This window comes from Bubalus kerabau, chromosome 21 (assembly GCF_029407905.1).
Source record: "Bubalus kerabau isolate K-KA32 ecotype Philippines breed swamp buffalo chromosome 21, PCC_UOA_SB_1v2, whole genome shotgun sequence".
Taxonomy (NCBI): Eukaryota; Metazoa; Chordata; class Mammalia; order Artiodactyla; family Bovidae; genus Bubalus; species Bubalus kerabau.
The window spans coordinates 65,108,598-65,123,675 of NC_073644.1; the positions used below are offsets into that span (position 1 = coordinate 65,108,598).

At 45.5% G+C, this 15,078-nt stretch overlaps 1 protein-coding gene across 1 annotated transcript; it reads right to left on the minus strand.

Moving 5' to 3' along the window:
- Positions 1–4,562: 4,562 nt before the first annotated feature.
- Positions 4,563–10,856, minus strand: LOC129636003 (serpin B3-like). Its single transcript, XM_055559278.1, has 7 exons — positions 10,692–10,856; positions 10,048–10,104; positions 8,541–8,669; positions 8,104–8,225; positions 6,788–6,926; positions 6,342–6,497; positions 4,563–5,000 (listed from the first exon to the last, which is right to left on the minus strand). Exons 1-7 carry the CDS (start codon positions 10,854–10,856, stop codon positions 4,596–4,598), a joined length of 1,173 nt encoding a protein of 390 aa, XP_055415253.1. The 3' UTR covers positions 4,563–4,595.
- Positions 10,857–15,078: the final 4,222 nt, after the last annotated feature.

Below are 15,078 nucleotides of genomic sequence, written 5' to 3' on the forward strand. Positions count from 1 at the left end.
TTAATTATGTTTTTTGACTTAGTAGTGAGCTTAGTGAAGGGTCTCTACCACAGTGCTAGAAGCAGGGACTTAATGACAAGGGAGGTTTGCCAAGGCTCCTTTACATTTGGTGGCCACTGACTTCCTAAGCCTCATCCTCTGAGACAAACTCTGAGACCATGATAGCACATCCATTCCCCACCCCATGACTTCTGCAACCAGCCTCTGCGTTCCCCCACGTGACTCTGGCTTTAGCACACATCTCACCAGGACTGCCGGGGACAGCGGTCATCAGCACCTTCAGTTCCTCAGTGATCCAAGCAAGATAACGTCAACTCCATAGACTCCAGTAAATGTCTATTATTGCACAAGGAACGCCTGGCTCTAACTCGTTGCAGTGATTTCCTCCCTGCATCTGACGACCACCTGACAAAACATCCTAATTACCTGTACTTCAAGTAAAAGATTTGCTTCTGAAATTCAGGGCATTTCATTGAATGTTGATTTACAATGTTGTTCTGATGAGGTTCATGTCCTTCTTTGAATGCATTTTTAATTGCTGAAATGGTTGATTTTTTGCTCTAGTAAACTACTGTAACTTAACAGTTTAGGCACGGGAGCGTGAGAGGGGACTTCTCTGCTCTCGAGGCACTGTGTTAGGTTCCTAGACCTCTGTCGTGAGCTGCCCACACTGAGGTTTGAAACCACAGGTATTCATTCTCTTCCCCTTCTGGAGGCTTGAGGTCTAAAATCAGTGTGTTCTCAGGACCACACTTCCTCGAGGGTCTCGGGGAGAATTCTCTTTACCTTTTCTACCCCCTGGTGGTTCCTCGAGTTTCCGGGCCTGTGCCTCTGTCTTGACATGACTGTCTTCTCTGTGTCTCTTCTCTTCATATAAGGGTCCAGTCATTGGAGGAGGACCCAGCTTGGGTCAGTACGATCTTATGTTAACTAGCTATGTCTATGATCTATTTACACATAAGGTCACACTCTGTGATTAGAAATAAATTGGGGGTGGAGTGGGGGGCAGAGGAAGTTCTCTTCAGTGCGGTACAACCAGCGATCCTAGCAGCCAAACCAAACACTCGTAAGAGTTTGGAGAGAAGCCATGGCAGTATTTTTCCATACCCACGAGGCGTTTATCTGTATCCCTGCGATCCTGAGCAAGCCCGCGCAGCGCGGACTCTGAGCGGTCAGGACTCGAGGCCCTGGAGCAGCGGGGCCGGCGGCGGCGCTGGAGGACGCGGCGCTGGGCGGCTCAGCGGCCTCGCAGGGCCGGCCCGAGGGGTGGGCGGCTCTGTCGTGGCTCCGGCGGTGCTTCTCCCCCCAGAACCCAGAAGGGTGAGGGAGAGATGCACTCGGGCTTGTTCCGGTTTCAGGGCCACTTCTCGTGGCAGCAGTTCAGAGCCCCAGGAGGTGAAGTCCTCGTTTCAAGGGTGGAGAAGGGAGGGCAGCACGGAAACTGGCTGCGCCGGCAGGGGCTTTTCCTGAGGCCTTCCTGGAGGGTTAGCTCCAAAGCCGAGGTGTATTTACTGGTGGAGCCCTGCTGACCCAGCTCCCTTGTTTAGATGCTGTGCGTGTTTGGGGAGAGAGAGACAGAGAGAGAGAACGTGTAGGGAGGCAGGGAGAGGAAAAGAGGGGGAAAGAGAGAGAGAGGTGGAAGGGAGGGCGGTGCAGAGGGAGGCAGAGAGACTGAGCCCTGCGGCGGACGGGGGTCCTGGAACCGTGACAGCTGAGTGCTTGAGGCTGGAAGGCTGCCCCCAGCACACACCTTGGTGCAAGCTTCCAGGTGCCTATGGGGGCATTATCACTGTACGAAGCTTCAACATCTCAAGGGCCTGTGTTCTGTCTCCAAACTTAGCTACCTGAGAATCTCCTGCGTTCACAGCGGCAGGTTTCCCAACCTGCCAACATGTCACAAAAGCACAGTGAGCTTGTCGCCTCCCTCAGATCTTCCTGATGAGAAACGCCTGGGAGCAACAAAGACAAAACTCCTTTACTGATGGATCAAGACTGCACAGGCCCACTCACAGGGCTTCTGCTTCCCTGGCTCATAGAGATTCCTGTAAGCTGTGAAGAGTGCAGCATCCGAAGGGCAGGAGTTCAGCTCAGAACGACTTGTTCTGAAGATAAGATAAGGCAAGGTGATTGGAGGAGTAATGACAACTTTTCACTAATAACATAACTTCTCAAATCTTTCACTATTTTCAGATTGGGATCTTTTGGAGACCCACCCAGAGGAGCATCTGGAAATCTACTGAAACTAAATGTGATATTTCTATCTATGAGTTTACACCGGACACATTTTTATGTTATTCCTGATACTTATTCAAACACAAGGAGATACCAAAACTCTGGAGTGTTTAATGGTTATATAGTTTTAAGATACGTTGGGTTAAACCCATGAATGAAACTTATAAAATTTCTTGCCAGTACAGTGTGTAGTATTTAATTAATATACCACCTTTGTGTTACTAATCCGATCAAAATTTCTTCTCTTATGAAGGTGATTCCTCATTCATTTCATCTCTGGAAATGTTTAGTGATTCACCCTGCCAATAGCAAAGCTGAAGACTCTACGTTAGTCACACAACCAATGAGTGTTTAGCGGTATACATCTTCATCTTAAGTGAAATAGCACAGGGAAATCCATCTCATTCAATAAAATACTAGCTTTCATATTTAATAATTGGCTATCACTTTTTTGTATTTTTTACTATCATTTCCTATGATCGCATTGTTCTAAGTGTTTCAAGGTCTCTTGTATTGAGAGGTAACTACATTTGTTGTCAATTAGTCTCTCCGTCGTGTCTGACTCTTTGCGACCCCATGGACTGACTGTAGCCCACCAGGCTTCTCTGCCCATGGGATTCTCCAGGCAAGAACACTGGAGAGGGCAGCCATTCCCCTCTCCAGGGGAACTTTCCAACCCAGGGATCAAGTCCATGTCTCCTGAATTGTCAGGAGGGTTCTTTACCACTGAGCCACTGGGGAAGCCCAGCTACATTAATCCATAGTGTAAAAAATTGTCATTTGAGGGGGATTACATAACCCGCACTCATTCTTTTCAGTTTCTTGTTTGTACAGCACAGCGTGTAGGAGTTTAATCCATGTTGCTTCAGTAGTTTTTTCCTTTTCATCTCTAAGTACTCTTCTTGGGTTTGTATTTTCGTTTACCTGTTTTGTTCAGCTGTTAGACATTTGAGGTTTTGCCAGCTTTTTGGCCATTACGAATAAGGCTTCAGTGAACATTTGTGTGTTAGTCCTTTTGTGGTGGATGTATTCATATCTCTTGGGTAAAATCAGGATGTGGAATTACTGGTCTGATAATAGTCTGGTCATGCTTTTAACCCTGTAAGAAAGTACTGATATGTGCCACTTTGTATACTTGAGAAAGACTTTCTCTAGACGTGCATTGGTCAGCCAAGGAGATATGTGGTTTTCTGGAGACATCACCCAGGTGGCAGCATAGGAGACCCCAGCTCCCCTCTCCCTTAGAGATCAGCAGTGTGGCAGCTGTTCTTGACCAACACACGTCCCGACGGAGAAGCGAGAACATGTGATGAGGGTATGAATACACTGTGATGAGGGTGTGAATACACTGTGATGAGGGTGTGAATACACTGTGATGAGGGTGTGAATGGTGCGTGAATGGTGAACGGTGTATGAAGAGCTGTACCTATTTAATGTATGATGTCAGGAGTTTTGAGGTGAGTATATATCTGTGAAACCATCATGCTAATCTATGTAGTAAACATATCACCTCCAAATGATTCCTCTTGCCCTGAGAAAAGTTATGTTTTGGGAAATAAAATTTGTCAGTTCTTTGCTTTATGGGTTGGTGGACTTCAGGGTCACTTGTCAGCCCTGCTTCTCACTGGATGCTCTCCCAGTCTTATCCCATCTCTGCCTTCAGCCACAATTACCATATTTCTCTCGGTAGCTCTAACATATGTATCATCTGTCTTTCTACTTAGAGACTCAGTTCACATCCCAAGTCTGAGTTCTAGATGCTTATATCTAGGCTCACACATGGGTTACAGAGCCTTCCATGTTCTGACAGCAGTCTGCCTTTTTAACCTCATCATGCTGCACTATTTTGACTTCTATGTAGGATAATATCTTTCTATATGATCTTTTCCATGTGTGGGGGGTCACTTGCAGTTTGTTGAAAAAAAAAAAGATGAGCAAGAAATGATATGAACAAGCCATGGTTTTATTGATAATGCATTTCAGAAAATTAAAAAATTTAGACATGTAAGGGTCCCACATACCACCTGAACTCAAGTAAATATGAATGTCTAGGTTTGAAAAGTAAAAATAACTTTTGAAATAGGAGCTATGATATTTCAAACTTAGTAGAAGATAGAGTATGGAGATAACTTTTTAAAATATAGTGAACACGTTGTCCAAGGAGGCGTTTTCATGGGGAATAGAGTAGGTTACATGTGTTTGTAGAAAGAGAGAGACAGACAAACATATTTTATCCAATACATTGTCAGTGGTGACTGTGAGGTTGGAAAGGAAAACGAATCCAAGGGCACCTGTGCACCAGCATTCAAGCTCCGGGAACAGCTCTCTGAATGTCCCCGAGTGTGGCCGCTGGCAAAGGACGTCTAAGGGGAAGAGACTCGGCCGCAGAAGAGGATGCTGTTGGTCTTGATGTGCTTGATGAGGAACAGGAAAGGGCGATCGCAGCGGAAACTCTCAGAATTTATTCCTGCTTTTTTAGTAATTGCTACACCAGTAGAAGCTGAGGCCTCCGTGCCCTCCTCGGTCACCTCCACAAAGCACTTGTGGACGACCGTCGACACCACCAGACCGGGTACCTTGGTCATGCCCGAGAAGTCGGCCACCCCATCACAGAAGGCATCCACCATCCCCAGGGCTTGCAGCGTGGGCACGAAGTCGTAGCTCTCTTCCACTTTAAACCGAGGCAGGTATAAGTCCACTTGTCTCTTCCCCATATTCTGTGGGCTCGTCCATGCTATTAACTTCTCAGCAGTGAGCTGGTCTTCAAGCTGTAACAGTGGAAAAGGAACAACTGTCAGGATTCTCAGCAGTCATGGAGCCCACCTAACTTTGGATTGAATTGTCTGGAAAACAATTATCTTCACAGTAAACATGAATACAGGAGGTTCAGTTATATTATACATATAAACTCACTATACTATATACATATATTTATATATTGCATGTAATCTCGTGTATTATAAGCTGAATATTTTGTAATATTTATATGATAAAATGAGCCTTCTGTATATATATGTGTATATATATCCATACATAACAGCAGAAGCATTAAATAAATTTATTTTGTAAAAGATAAACTATATATCTTCACTTCTTAAGTTGCCAGATCACTACATGTTTTATTTCAAATAGTCTTGTCTTGTTAATGTCTTTTTGTGCATAGTTTTTGCATGATATAGTGTACAACCCATTATTATTCCTTTTACTTGCTTGACCTCTTTGAAAACGTTTCCTGTATAGATATGTTTCTCTGATCAAGTTTAAACTGTTACATAATGCCACCATTAAGTAGAGATTCAGTGTATGTGTTTACTTAATTAATATTTTTAGGCATCGTGTGTTAGTCCCTAAGCTACCGTATATATATTTTATATGTGGCAAGTTCACTGCAAATTCAGCATCATTGGCTATTATAGTAATTGCAGATGGCCAGTTATGGAATGACTTTTATATGCCGGATATTGTTATTGGTGTCTTTACAAATTATCTTGAACCAATATAACCATGCTAAAAGGAAGATTCACTTTTTTTTTCAAATTCCCAGCAATGAGGCTCCAAATAACTCTGAGAGAGTACGTCTAAATAGAAAGTGAGCATCAAGATAGGTTGGTTTGTCTCCTGTCTATGAAGCATGTGACTCAGTCTGCAGAATGGAGCTCAGCATTGTTTTACTTTGTTTGATTTTGTTCATGAGTGAATTTTCGTATATTTTCCATGAGCCATCTACATTTGAGTCTTAGTTTCCCTGTCTTCAAATGAATAGACTGGAATAGGTGAAGTTTTGATGGTTGCAAAATATTAACATGTGAGCCAAGCATATTATTTTTTGAAGTGACATTCTGGTTTTCTCAGAGTATTACTGGGGCCTGTGAAGTTGAGATTTTCTACATGTTCTTCCATATCACACTATAAGGTCTATTTTTTTGGAAAGTGACAGGATGCCAAGTGTCCCTTCATGATCTTCCATTAGACTCAACAGAGAGGAAAGGACACACTGCAGTCTCTTGCTCTCCTGGCACAGCACCAGCGTTCAGTGAGCCGCCCGCACAGGCGCTGTGTTGCCGGCAACGTGAGCAGCAGCATGAAGCGCCACAGGCGCCAGGTTTTACCTCCTGCAGACCGTCTACTTCATTGGGCAGCAGCACCATCATGCTTAGCTCTTCGCCTTTGTACGGGATTTCCAGGATCTTGGCTTGCACGTCCTCCAGTGACACGAACTGGAAACTATTGGTTTGTTTCATCATCTGCACAGGTTTGCTTGTATCCTGCAATAAATTCATGTGCAAAAGAATGCCAAGTGAGCATTAGTCCAGGAAAAAAGATAATATTGAGATACCAAACTCAGCCTCCTAAGAGATGATCTGGGAAATTTGTGTCTTAGAGATGAGAGTTTCTTCAAGGAATCCCAAGTAAATAAAGTTTAAAAAAAGGACAAGAAAATAAGCCTTGACAAATTCTATCTTCTATATGCAGTTATGTATTAATTACTATGTATTTAAATTTCACAGTGCATGTGTAGCTACACTTTGTTATTTACATAAATTACAGACGATACCTTATTCAGCCAAAATTTTTCCTCTGCAGTATGTTCTTCCTTAAATTTCTGGTTCCATTGCCCTTTGAAGTAGACGGCATTCACCAGAACCAGAACAGTAGAGCTGTCGAGAGAGTCTTTGGGAAATAGGTCCTTGATTCTTTCTGCAAAGACAGAAAATCAAAGGTGTGTCATGAATGGCACGAGTGGTTTATCTGTCAGATGCTTTGAAAGTTACAAGTGATGGTTAAATATTCACACAAGTCAGCCCGTGAGGGACTCCATGCCCAGCGGTTCACCAGGTGAGGCTTTGCTCACGGCCCCAGCCTGATGGAGTCGCCCTCATGCAGACGCCCCTGCTCCTGAGTCTGTGTGTGTGGGGACATCAGTCATTTCACAAGGAATCCTGATGAACTGATTTCTGATATTTAAGATGCCATGATATTTATATGATATTTAAGATGCCATGCTGTGCTAAGCCTCTTCAGTCTGTGAGCCCACGGACTGCAGCGCACCAGGCTCCTCTGTCCATCGGACTTTGTAGGCAAGAATACTGGAGTGGGTTGCCGTGCTCTCCTCCAGGGGCTCTTCCTGACCCAAGAATTCTGGGTCATCAATTCTGACAATACCTTGTTCATCAGAACTGATGAACAGGTCATCAATTCTGAAGAACTGATTTCAGCTGACCTTTACTGGTCCGTTTTCTTCCTTCCCTTTCCTCCCTTCCTGTTCCCTCAATAGCTCTGTCTCTTGTTTCCGTTCCCTGTCTTCTTCTTCATTCTGCACATTGAGTGGCTGTAGGTTAAGCCTATGTTTCGGAAGGGAGGTAGGATACGGTTCATGGGATGGAGACGTTGTCCAGCCCCTCCCTGGGTGGGGAGGACACTGTGACAATCCTGTGGGAGGGGGACGTGGGCCCGGAACCTTCTCCTGCAGGTGGTCATTTCTGCAAGAAGGATGGTTTAACGGAGAGCGGCGTGTTTCCCAGTTAAGAAAGCAAAAGTGGACTCTTCATATTCTCTCTTAGGGATTATAATCCGGAAGTTAAGCCTTTAATTTAAAGAACAACTTATGAATCAACCTGAAGTCTGAGCAGAGACTTGGGATCCACAAGACACTGTCTTCCAGGCTCAGCTGTGCCTGCAGGGGGCTGGTCCTGGGAGCACCCCCGACCGTTTCTCTCCCCACTGACGAGGACCGTCCACCCCCTGCAGGGCCTCCCCACCCTCTGCAATCTCGTCTCACCCCTGCTCCTGACAGCCCAGTCAGGGTCCAGCACTGTGTTCACACACAGCGGGGATTCAGCAGTGACTTTTAATGAGTGAGTCTCTCATAACCTACCATTGGTTTGGCTCTCCACCCAGGAATTAATCATCTTTCGACTTTCCTCTGCAGCGCTGATAAAATCAGCAGATTCCACACTGGCCAGGTAGTATTTCTGAACATTATCCATGTATTCCTATGACATGAGCAGGAAGAAAGCAGGAATGAAGAGTAATTTATCAGTAACTATGTAGGTATTCCCAAATTAAATTAAATGTGTTAAATCCTGATCAAGCAGAGTTCACAAGCCAATCCCTCGCCCCCCCTCACTGGTGTGCTATCAGCCTCTGGACACTCCATCGGGTGCAGTTGTGGTCGGGGAGCCGGGTGCCCCTGGGAGAAATGCCCCCGTGTGGGTCCCCGGGCTCCTCTGCACCCCCCGCCCCCATTAGGAGATGGGGCCCAAGGACCCGGGATGCAGACCAAAGGTGTGACAGACCAGGAAACTCACCTGGAGAAACGGAAAATCTTTTCTTCCATAGAGCTTGTTGGCAACACTCAGCTCATAGGCATCAGTGGATTTCTTTAATTCCGTCAAAAGCTTTTGGAAGTGATGATGAACATTTCTTGGCTTTTCAACCTTCAAACACCAAAAAGTGAGCTCACTGGATTCTCTAACAATATAAATACTGCACCCACATAAGTCTGTTTGATCAGTATCTAGATTTTGGTATTTCTGTGGATGACTGTTGTTCTTTCCTCGTATTTGGTGTATTTTACTGGAAATAAGCTTCATAAACTCACATTTAGTCTTCCAGGTAATTCTTTCTCCCTTCTCTAGTAGACTGCGACTTTTCCTCTTTGAAGTGCACGTGCAGCACCGTTCCGCTCTTGGGTGTGTCCTCACTGTCTTAAACGTGTGTGTGTGTGTGTGTGCGCGTGTTAGTCACCCAGTCACTTCTGACATTTTGTGACCCCGTGGACTGCAGCTTGCCAAGCTCTTCTGTCCATGGGATTTCCCAGGCAAGAATACTGGAGTGGGTAGCCATTCCCTTCTCCAGAAGATCTTTCCGACCCAGGATCGAACCCAGGTCTCTCGCGCTGTGGGCAGATTCTTTACCATCTGAGCCACCAGTTGAATCCCTTGAATGTTTAGGGATCAGTTAAACTTGAGCCTCTTGAGGCCTAATGCATCGTATTGCATCTCTAAGAGTCATCAACTGTGTGAGAACATGCAATTTGTATACTGTCCTAGATTATGACATGAAGTCCTGTTATACTCCTTGGTGAGATTATCTTCTAACACCGGTTGACTGTGCTCTGTGGCTGTTCACTGTGATCACACATAGTGGTCACACTTCCCGGTGTAGGAAGAGTGTGTGCCTGGGACACTGCGAGCAGCTGTACAGCAGCATCTCTAAGTCTTTAGCTCAGTTCATGTGAAAACAAGAGCGTTCAGAGAACTAAGCGACTTCTCTAAGGAGACAGAGCCAGGTTTTCAGCAGTGCTTGTCTCAGTCCCTGGTTGGGGAACTAAAATCGTGCAGACGGCTCGGTCAGCACACGAAAGGAGCCCTTCAACATGAAGCTCCTTAGACCCTCTTCTCTGAAACACACGCTTCTCTTCAGAAAACAGATGTCTGAGATCAGCATGTGACATGGTATCAGAGACAACTCTGCTCATCTGTCTTGCCTAGTGCCCTGTGCCTGTGTGCTCTGGCGTGTCTGACTCTTGCGACCCCATGGACTGTGCCCACCAGGCTCCTCTGTCCATGGGGCTTCCCAGGCAAGTACACTGGAGAGGGTTGACATTTCCTTCTCCAGGGGACCTTCCTGACCCAAACTCGTGTCTCCTTCACTGGCAGGTGGGCTCTTTGCCTGCTGAGCCAACAGGAGAGCATTTTTGCCTAGGATGTGCTCTAAAAATGGACTTGTCCCAGTCTATCTGAAATTCCCAGTTTAACCAACAACCCTCTTGAATATATGACCTCCTTCTAGATCCAGTGCTGTGTGACTCACGGTGTCTTTTGTGGCTCCTCCTTTTGTATTGGCTGCGATTTCACTGAAGTGAAGGACCTGGAGGAGACGGGAGTGGGACAAGGAGACTTTAGAAACCTATGTACATCAGGGTAAATAAAAAAAGAAATAAAGAAGGCAGGAAAGGACAAATCCAGACAAGCAAAACAAATTGCTAAACAACAACAACAAAACCAAAAAAACAAGGGAAAACCCAAAGAGAATCAAAGAAACATTCAATACGAGCATTTGCTCCTTAGGAAACACAAACTGTGTGTGCAAAGCACAGAACTAGCTTATAAGGAGCCACCGCAAGGGGTCCTGGCTGCTTGTAACCGTTGTTGAGGAAATGTGTTAAAAAACTCTCAAAACATGGATTTTAGTCAATGCCTCACTTCTACTGAAGTCTTCCATTAAAGCCTCACCTCTGGTTGTTGGGCAGTTGTGGGGATTCATCCCAGCCCCCAGAGGAAGTCCAGGCACAGGAGGCCGGTGGGGAGCCCTGCCCCCATAACTCTGTGCCCACCCAGTCGTGGGGCTGCTTGAGCTTGCCGTGGAACCCGGGGACAGCCAGACCTGTGGTCATCCGCACACCAGCCAGCAGACAACCCATGCAAACCTGTGACGGAAAGGCAGCTGCCACCTACCTTCTGCATTTGTGATGCGGTGTTTTCTCGGGCCCCTAAGTAAGTCATGGCTAAGGCTGACGAGATACTGAAAGGCGACAGGAAGATGTTTTCCTTCTCTGATTTTCTGATCTGGTGGAACAGATCGATTGCAAGGTGGATGATTGCTTCACTGAGGGAACTCATGGTGGCTGGATGTGGTCTGGAAGTCCTGGAAGAGCATCAGATGCATTTTATAATCACTCAAGTGAAGGGAAGTTTGTTAGTCTACAATAAAATTTTCTTAAAAGAAACATCTTGTATGTGGTTGTGGGACTCTGCCAGCTGTGTGTGTACATACTCAGTCACTCAGTCGTGTCCACTCTGCAACCCCATGGACTGGAGCCTGGGAGGCTCCTCTGCACATGGGGTTTTCCAGGCAAGAATACTGGAGTGGGCTGCCATTTCCTTCCCCAGGGGATCTTCCAGACCCAGGGACCAAATTCATGTCCCTTGCATTGGCAGGTGCATTCTTTACCACTGCGCCATCTGGAACTATAGCTTCTTTCCTTTTACTTTTAAAGTTGTTTTCAATGTATATACTTAATACTTAGAAGACTACAAAAAAAACTTTTCTAAAAACTAATAGACTATCTTTATCTTTTCTTCCTTAACTGCTGTACTAAGACTGGGTAGAGAAGACCTTATAACAGATACCAAAGCAAAGATTGATGTGATAACGTCCAGCCAACTACCATGAGGCACCTCTCTTGCCATTTTTTCATTTTAAAAAACTAACTGGGTCTTTGTTACAGTGAGCAGGCTTTCTCTTGATTTTTGGAGAACGGGGGCTCTTCTCTAGGTGAGACGCCCGGCTTCTGCCTGCAGCGTGTCTCCTGTTGTGGAGCACAGCTCCAGAGTTCTGGCTCCTTAGCTGTGGTGCCTGAGCTTAGTTGCCCCGCAGCATGTGGGATATTCCCGGAGCAGGGATGGAACCTGGGTCCCCTGCATTGGCAGGTGGATTCCCATCCCCTGGACCACCAGGGAAGCCCTGCATTTTTCTTGAAGGATTTGTGGGTGCTGCACCTCCTACCCCTCATCACACTTCCTCCTAAGGAAGCGTTTGTGTTTTGGAAATTAATAAATTACCTAAAGATTAAAGCAGATGAAAAGTTGTTTTACTTTTGCCCTGGCTAAATAATAAAATATAATCAGACAAAATGAAACAGATAAATGATGTACAATTGTATAGACAAATAACACATCGTTGTTACTTTCAGAAAGGGTTCATGTAGCTCAGCAGAGCTGCTGGAAGCGCTTACCTGTGCTCCTGGAGTGAGCAGAGGTGGGCAGGCAGCCTGTAAGCCTGTGCTGTGGGTGCTCAGCTCCTCAATATATGCCTCTCTCGATTCCTCCCCTTCTTCACAGAAGCTGGTATTTCAAGTAAATCAACGTTTGGTTTCTTCACCAGGCTATCCATCACTTTCATGAGCATGAAGTCTCTATGAGTAAAGACAAAGTTATTGTTCTTTCCCTGTATGTCCTTTTCTTCTGTGGAAGAAACTGTGACCTGCAATCATTGGCTCATATGAAATGCATGTACGTGTCTTTCTAAGACCAGCGAGAATAAAGTTAAATTCCAACTTCTTCATGTGCCCTAAGCTACTGTTCCCAATGAGAGCCCTTAAAAAGTCTTTCTTCTCTTACACGTTGAATTGTCTTCAAGGCCACTTTTAGTACAATTCTAGTAATTAATAAAAAAGTACAATTAGAAAATTACATTTTCTAAGCTATATTCGGAAAGAGTTTGTCCAGCCTGACCACCATTTCCTTAACAATTATCCTGTATCACCAGGAAAATGTTTCAGACTCTCAGCTTAAGAGAGGCTGGCGAGGTGTCTTAGCAGCAGGTGGTGGAGAATGGGTGCGTGCTGAGTCACTTCAGTCGTGTCTGACTCTCTGCGATGCCAGGGACTGTAGCCCACCAGGCTCCTCTGTCCATGGGATTCTCCAGGCAAGAGTACTGGGGTGGGCTGCCATGTCGTCCTCCCAGGGACCTTCCTGACCCAGGGATCGAACCCAGCATTCTTCTACCTGCCCTGGCAGGCGGGTTCTTCACTCTAGTGCCACCTGGGAAAAGGAGAACAGGTGTCCCCCGCCCTCCCCTAAAGGCAGGGCCACGGCCTCGATCTCCACCCCCGCCCCACCACCTGCCTGGCAGCCCGTCCCGAGGGTCCTCGCATTCGAAGGTCAGAGGGCAGCTTGTCTCCCTGCAGTCACCTGCTCTCAATGAGGAGAAAAATGGACAAATAGGGGCCAGCTAGGGAGCAGTTTTCTGATTTTTACACAAAGATGTATCAGAAAAATAAATTGAGCTCCAGAATCACGACATTTCTCAGTCAGCTTGCATTGTAGCAAACCAGCTTCCAATCCATGGTCAGGACAATAGAATCAAATGCCGGTTTAAAAAAGATAAAAATTGTTCTTTGAACACTATGGTTCGATCTTGTCACTGGCGCTGTATTCTACTCAAGGGTGTTCCATTCTCATAACAGAATAATATTAAAAACTGCTGACTTTTACTGTTGGTGTTGTTCAGTGGCTCAGCCATGTCCGACTCTTTGTGACCCTATGGACTGCAGCACATCAGGCTTCTTTGTCCTTCACTAACTCCCAGAGTTTGCTCAAATTCATGTCCATTGAGTTGACGATGCTATCTAACCATCTCATCCTCTGCCATTCTCTTCTCCTTTTGCCCTCAATCTTTCCTAGCACCTGGGTCTTTTCCAGTGAGTCAGCTCTTCGTATCAGGTGGCCAAAGTATTGGAGCTTCAGCTTCAGCATCAGTCCTTCCAGTGAATATACAGGGTTGATTTCCTTTAGGATTGACTGTCCCTTGCTGTCCAAGGGACTCTCAAGAGTCTTCTTCAAGTGCCATATTTTGAAAGCATCAATTCTTCTGCGCTCAGCTTTCTTTACATCCAACTCTCACATCCATACATGACTACTGGAAAAGCCATAGCTTTGACTAGATGGACTTTTATCACTAGTTGGCAAAGTCGTTTCTCTGCTTTTTAACACACTGTCTACGTTTGCCATAGCTTTCTTTCAGGAAGCAAGCGTCTTTTAATTTCCTGGCTGCAGTCACCGTCTGCAGTGATTTTGGAGAAATATGATTTTTATTGAGGGAGTATGTATTGACCCATTTAGCGCCTTTTTCAGGATGGTGCCTCCATGTTCCCCATTTCACAAGTGACAGAAGCAAGGCGCAGAGCAGCAGAAGAGAAGCCCAGGTGTATAAGGTGGCGAGTTTCTCAGGTGACTTCTCCAGGCAAGCAGCTGGTTCAAGCAGGCTGCGTGTGTTCTCACTCGCACAGGGAAGTGTGTAGACAGACTCTGGGATTTTACTGACCTATCTCCTTGTGATAAGATGAAAAGAACCTGTTTTTCTGCCCTCTCAAGGGATATCACGTCATCCCACAAAATCTGAAGGGGGGGAATGCGTCTCCATGTTCTTGTCCGTGGGACCCACAGTCACTTGGAGGGAAGGCTGGGCTCCACCCAGAGACCCCAGGCACAGTGAGTGGGGAATGGGCTTGGAGTGGTTTCCTCTGGAGATGTGGCTTTCAGAGAATGGTCAAACCGTGCTCACTCAGCATTCTCCCAGATTGCTCTATCCAGCTGGGATTTACCAGAAATGAGTCACTGTGGGACGGGACTAAAGGTGGACAAAAGAATGTGTTTTTCTCCAGAGTACTGTTCCCTGAGGCATGGCTGTCTGTGGAAGGGTTGCATTTCCATGGCATTTGGTCCAATATTTCCCCTTTGAAAGGATGTGGAGTGTTTGTACTGTGGACCGACTTTCCAACCGAGTCACAACTCACATACAGTCAGCCCTCCAAACCCAAGGGTTCTGCACCTATGGACTCAATCAAGCAGATTGAAAATATTTGGAAAAAATTCCAAAAAGTTCCAAGAAACAGTCCTTGAATTTGCCCCACACCAGGAACTACTTTCCACTGTATTTACTACTCTTCAAATAGCTTTTACACTGTATTAGGTATTATAAGACATTAAGAGGTGATTTAAAGTATAAAGGAGAATGTATGTAGGTTATATGTCATTTCATAGAAGGTATTTGAGTATTTCTATATCCTTGAGGTATCCTTGAATCAATCCCCTGTAGATCTCAGGAAATGTCTGCAGTGTAGATTTCATCTTTTAAAACTGTAAAAGTCATTGGCTTTTGGCCCACAGATAGGGTTATGTAACCATGACCATGATCTGTTCCAGAATAATTTCATTACTCCCCAAGAAGCTCCCTACACAATTCTTCCTTCCCCTCCTTGGAAGCCACTGATCTGCTTCTTGTCTCCATGGATTTGTTTATTTTGAGTATTTTGTATAAATGGAATTGCCCAGTATGTGG

What these genes read in the sequence shown, in the direction of transcription:
- LOC129636003 (XM_055559278.1), bottom strand. Translation starts at nt 10,856, where the DNA reads ATGAGTTCCCTCAGTGAAGCAATCATCCACCTTGCAATCGATCTGTTC. An exon ending in CCGCATCACAAATGCAGAAG is followed by an intron (nt 10,105 to 10,691) that starts GTAGGTGGCAGC and finishes CGTCTCCTCCAG; the next exon opens with GTCCTTCACTTCAGTGAAAT. An exon ending in GAGGAGCCACAAAAGACACC is followed by an intron (nt 8,670 to 10,047) that starts GTGAGTCACACA and finishes TGGTGTTTGAAG; the next exon opens with GTTGAAAAGCCAAGAAATGT.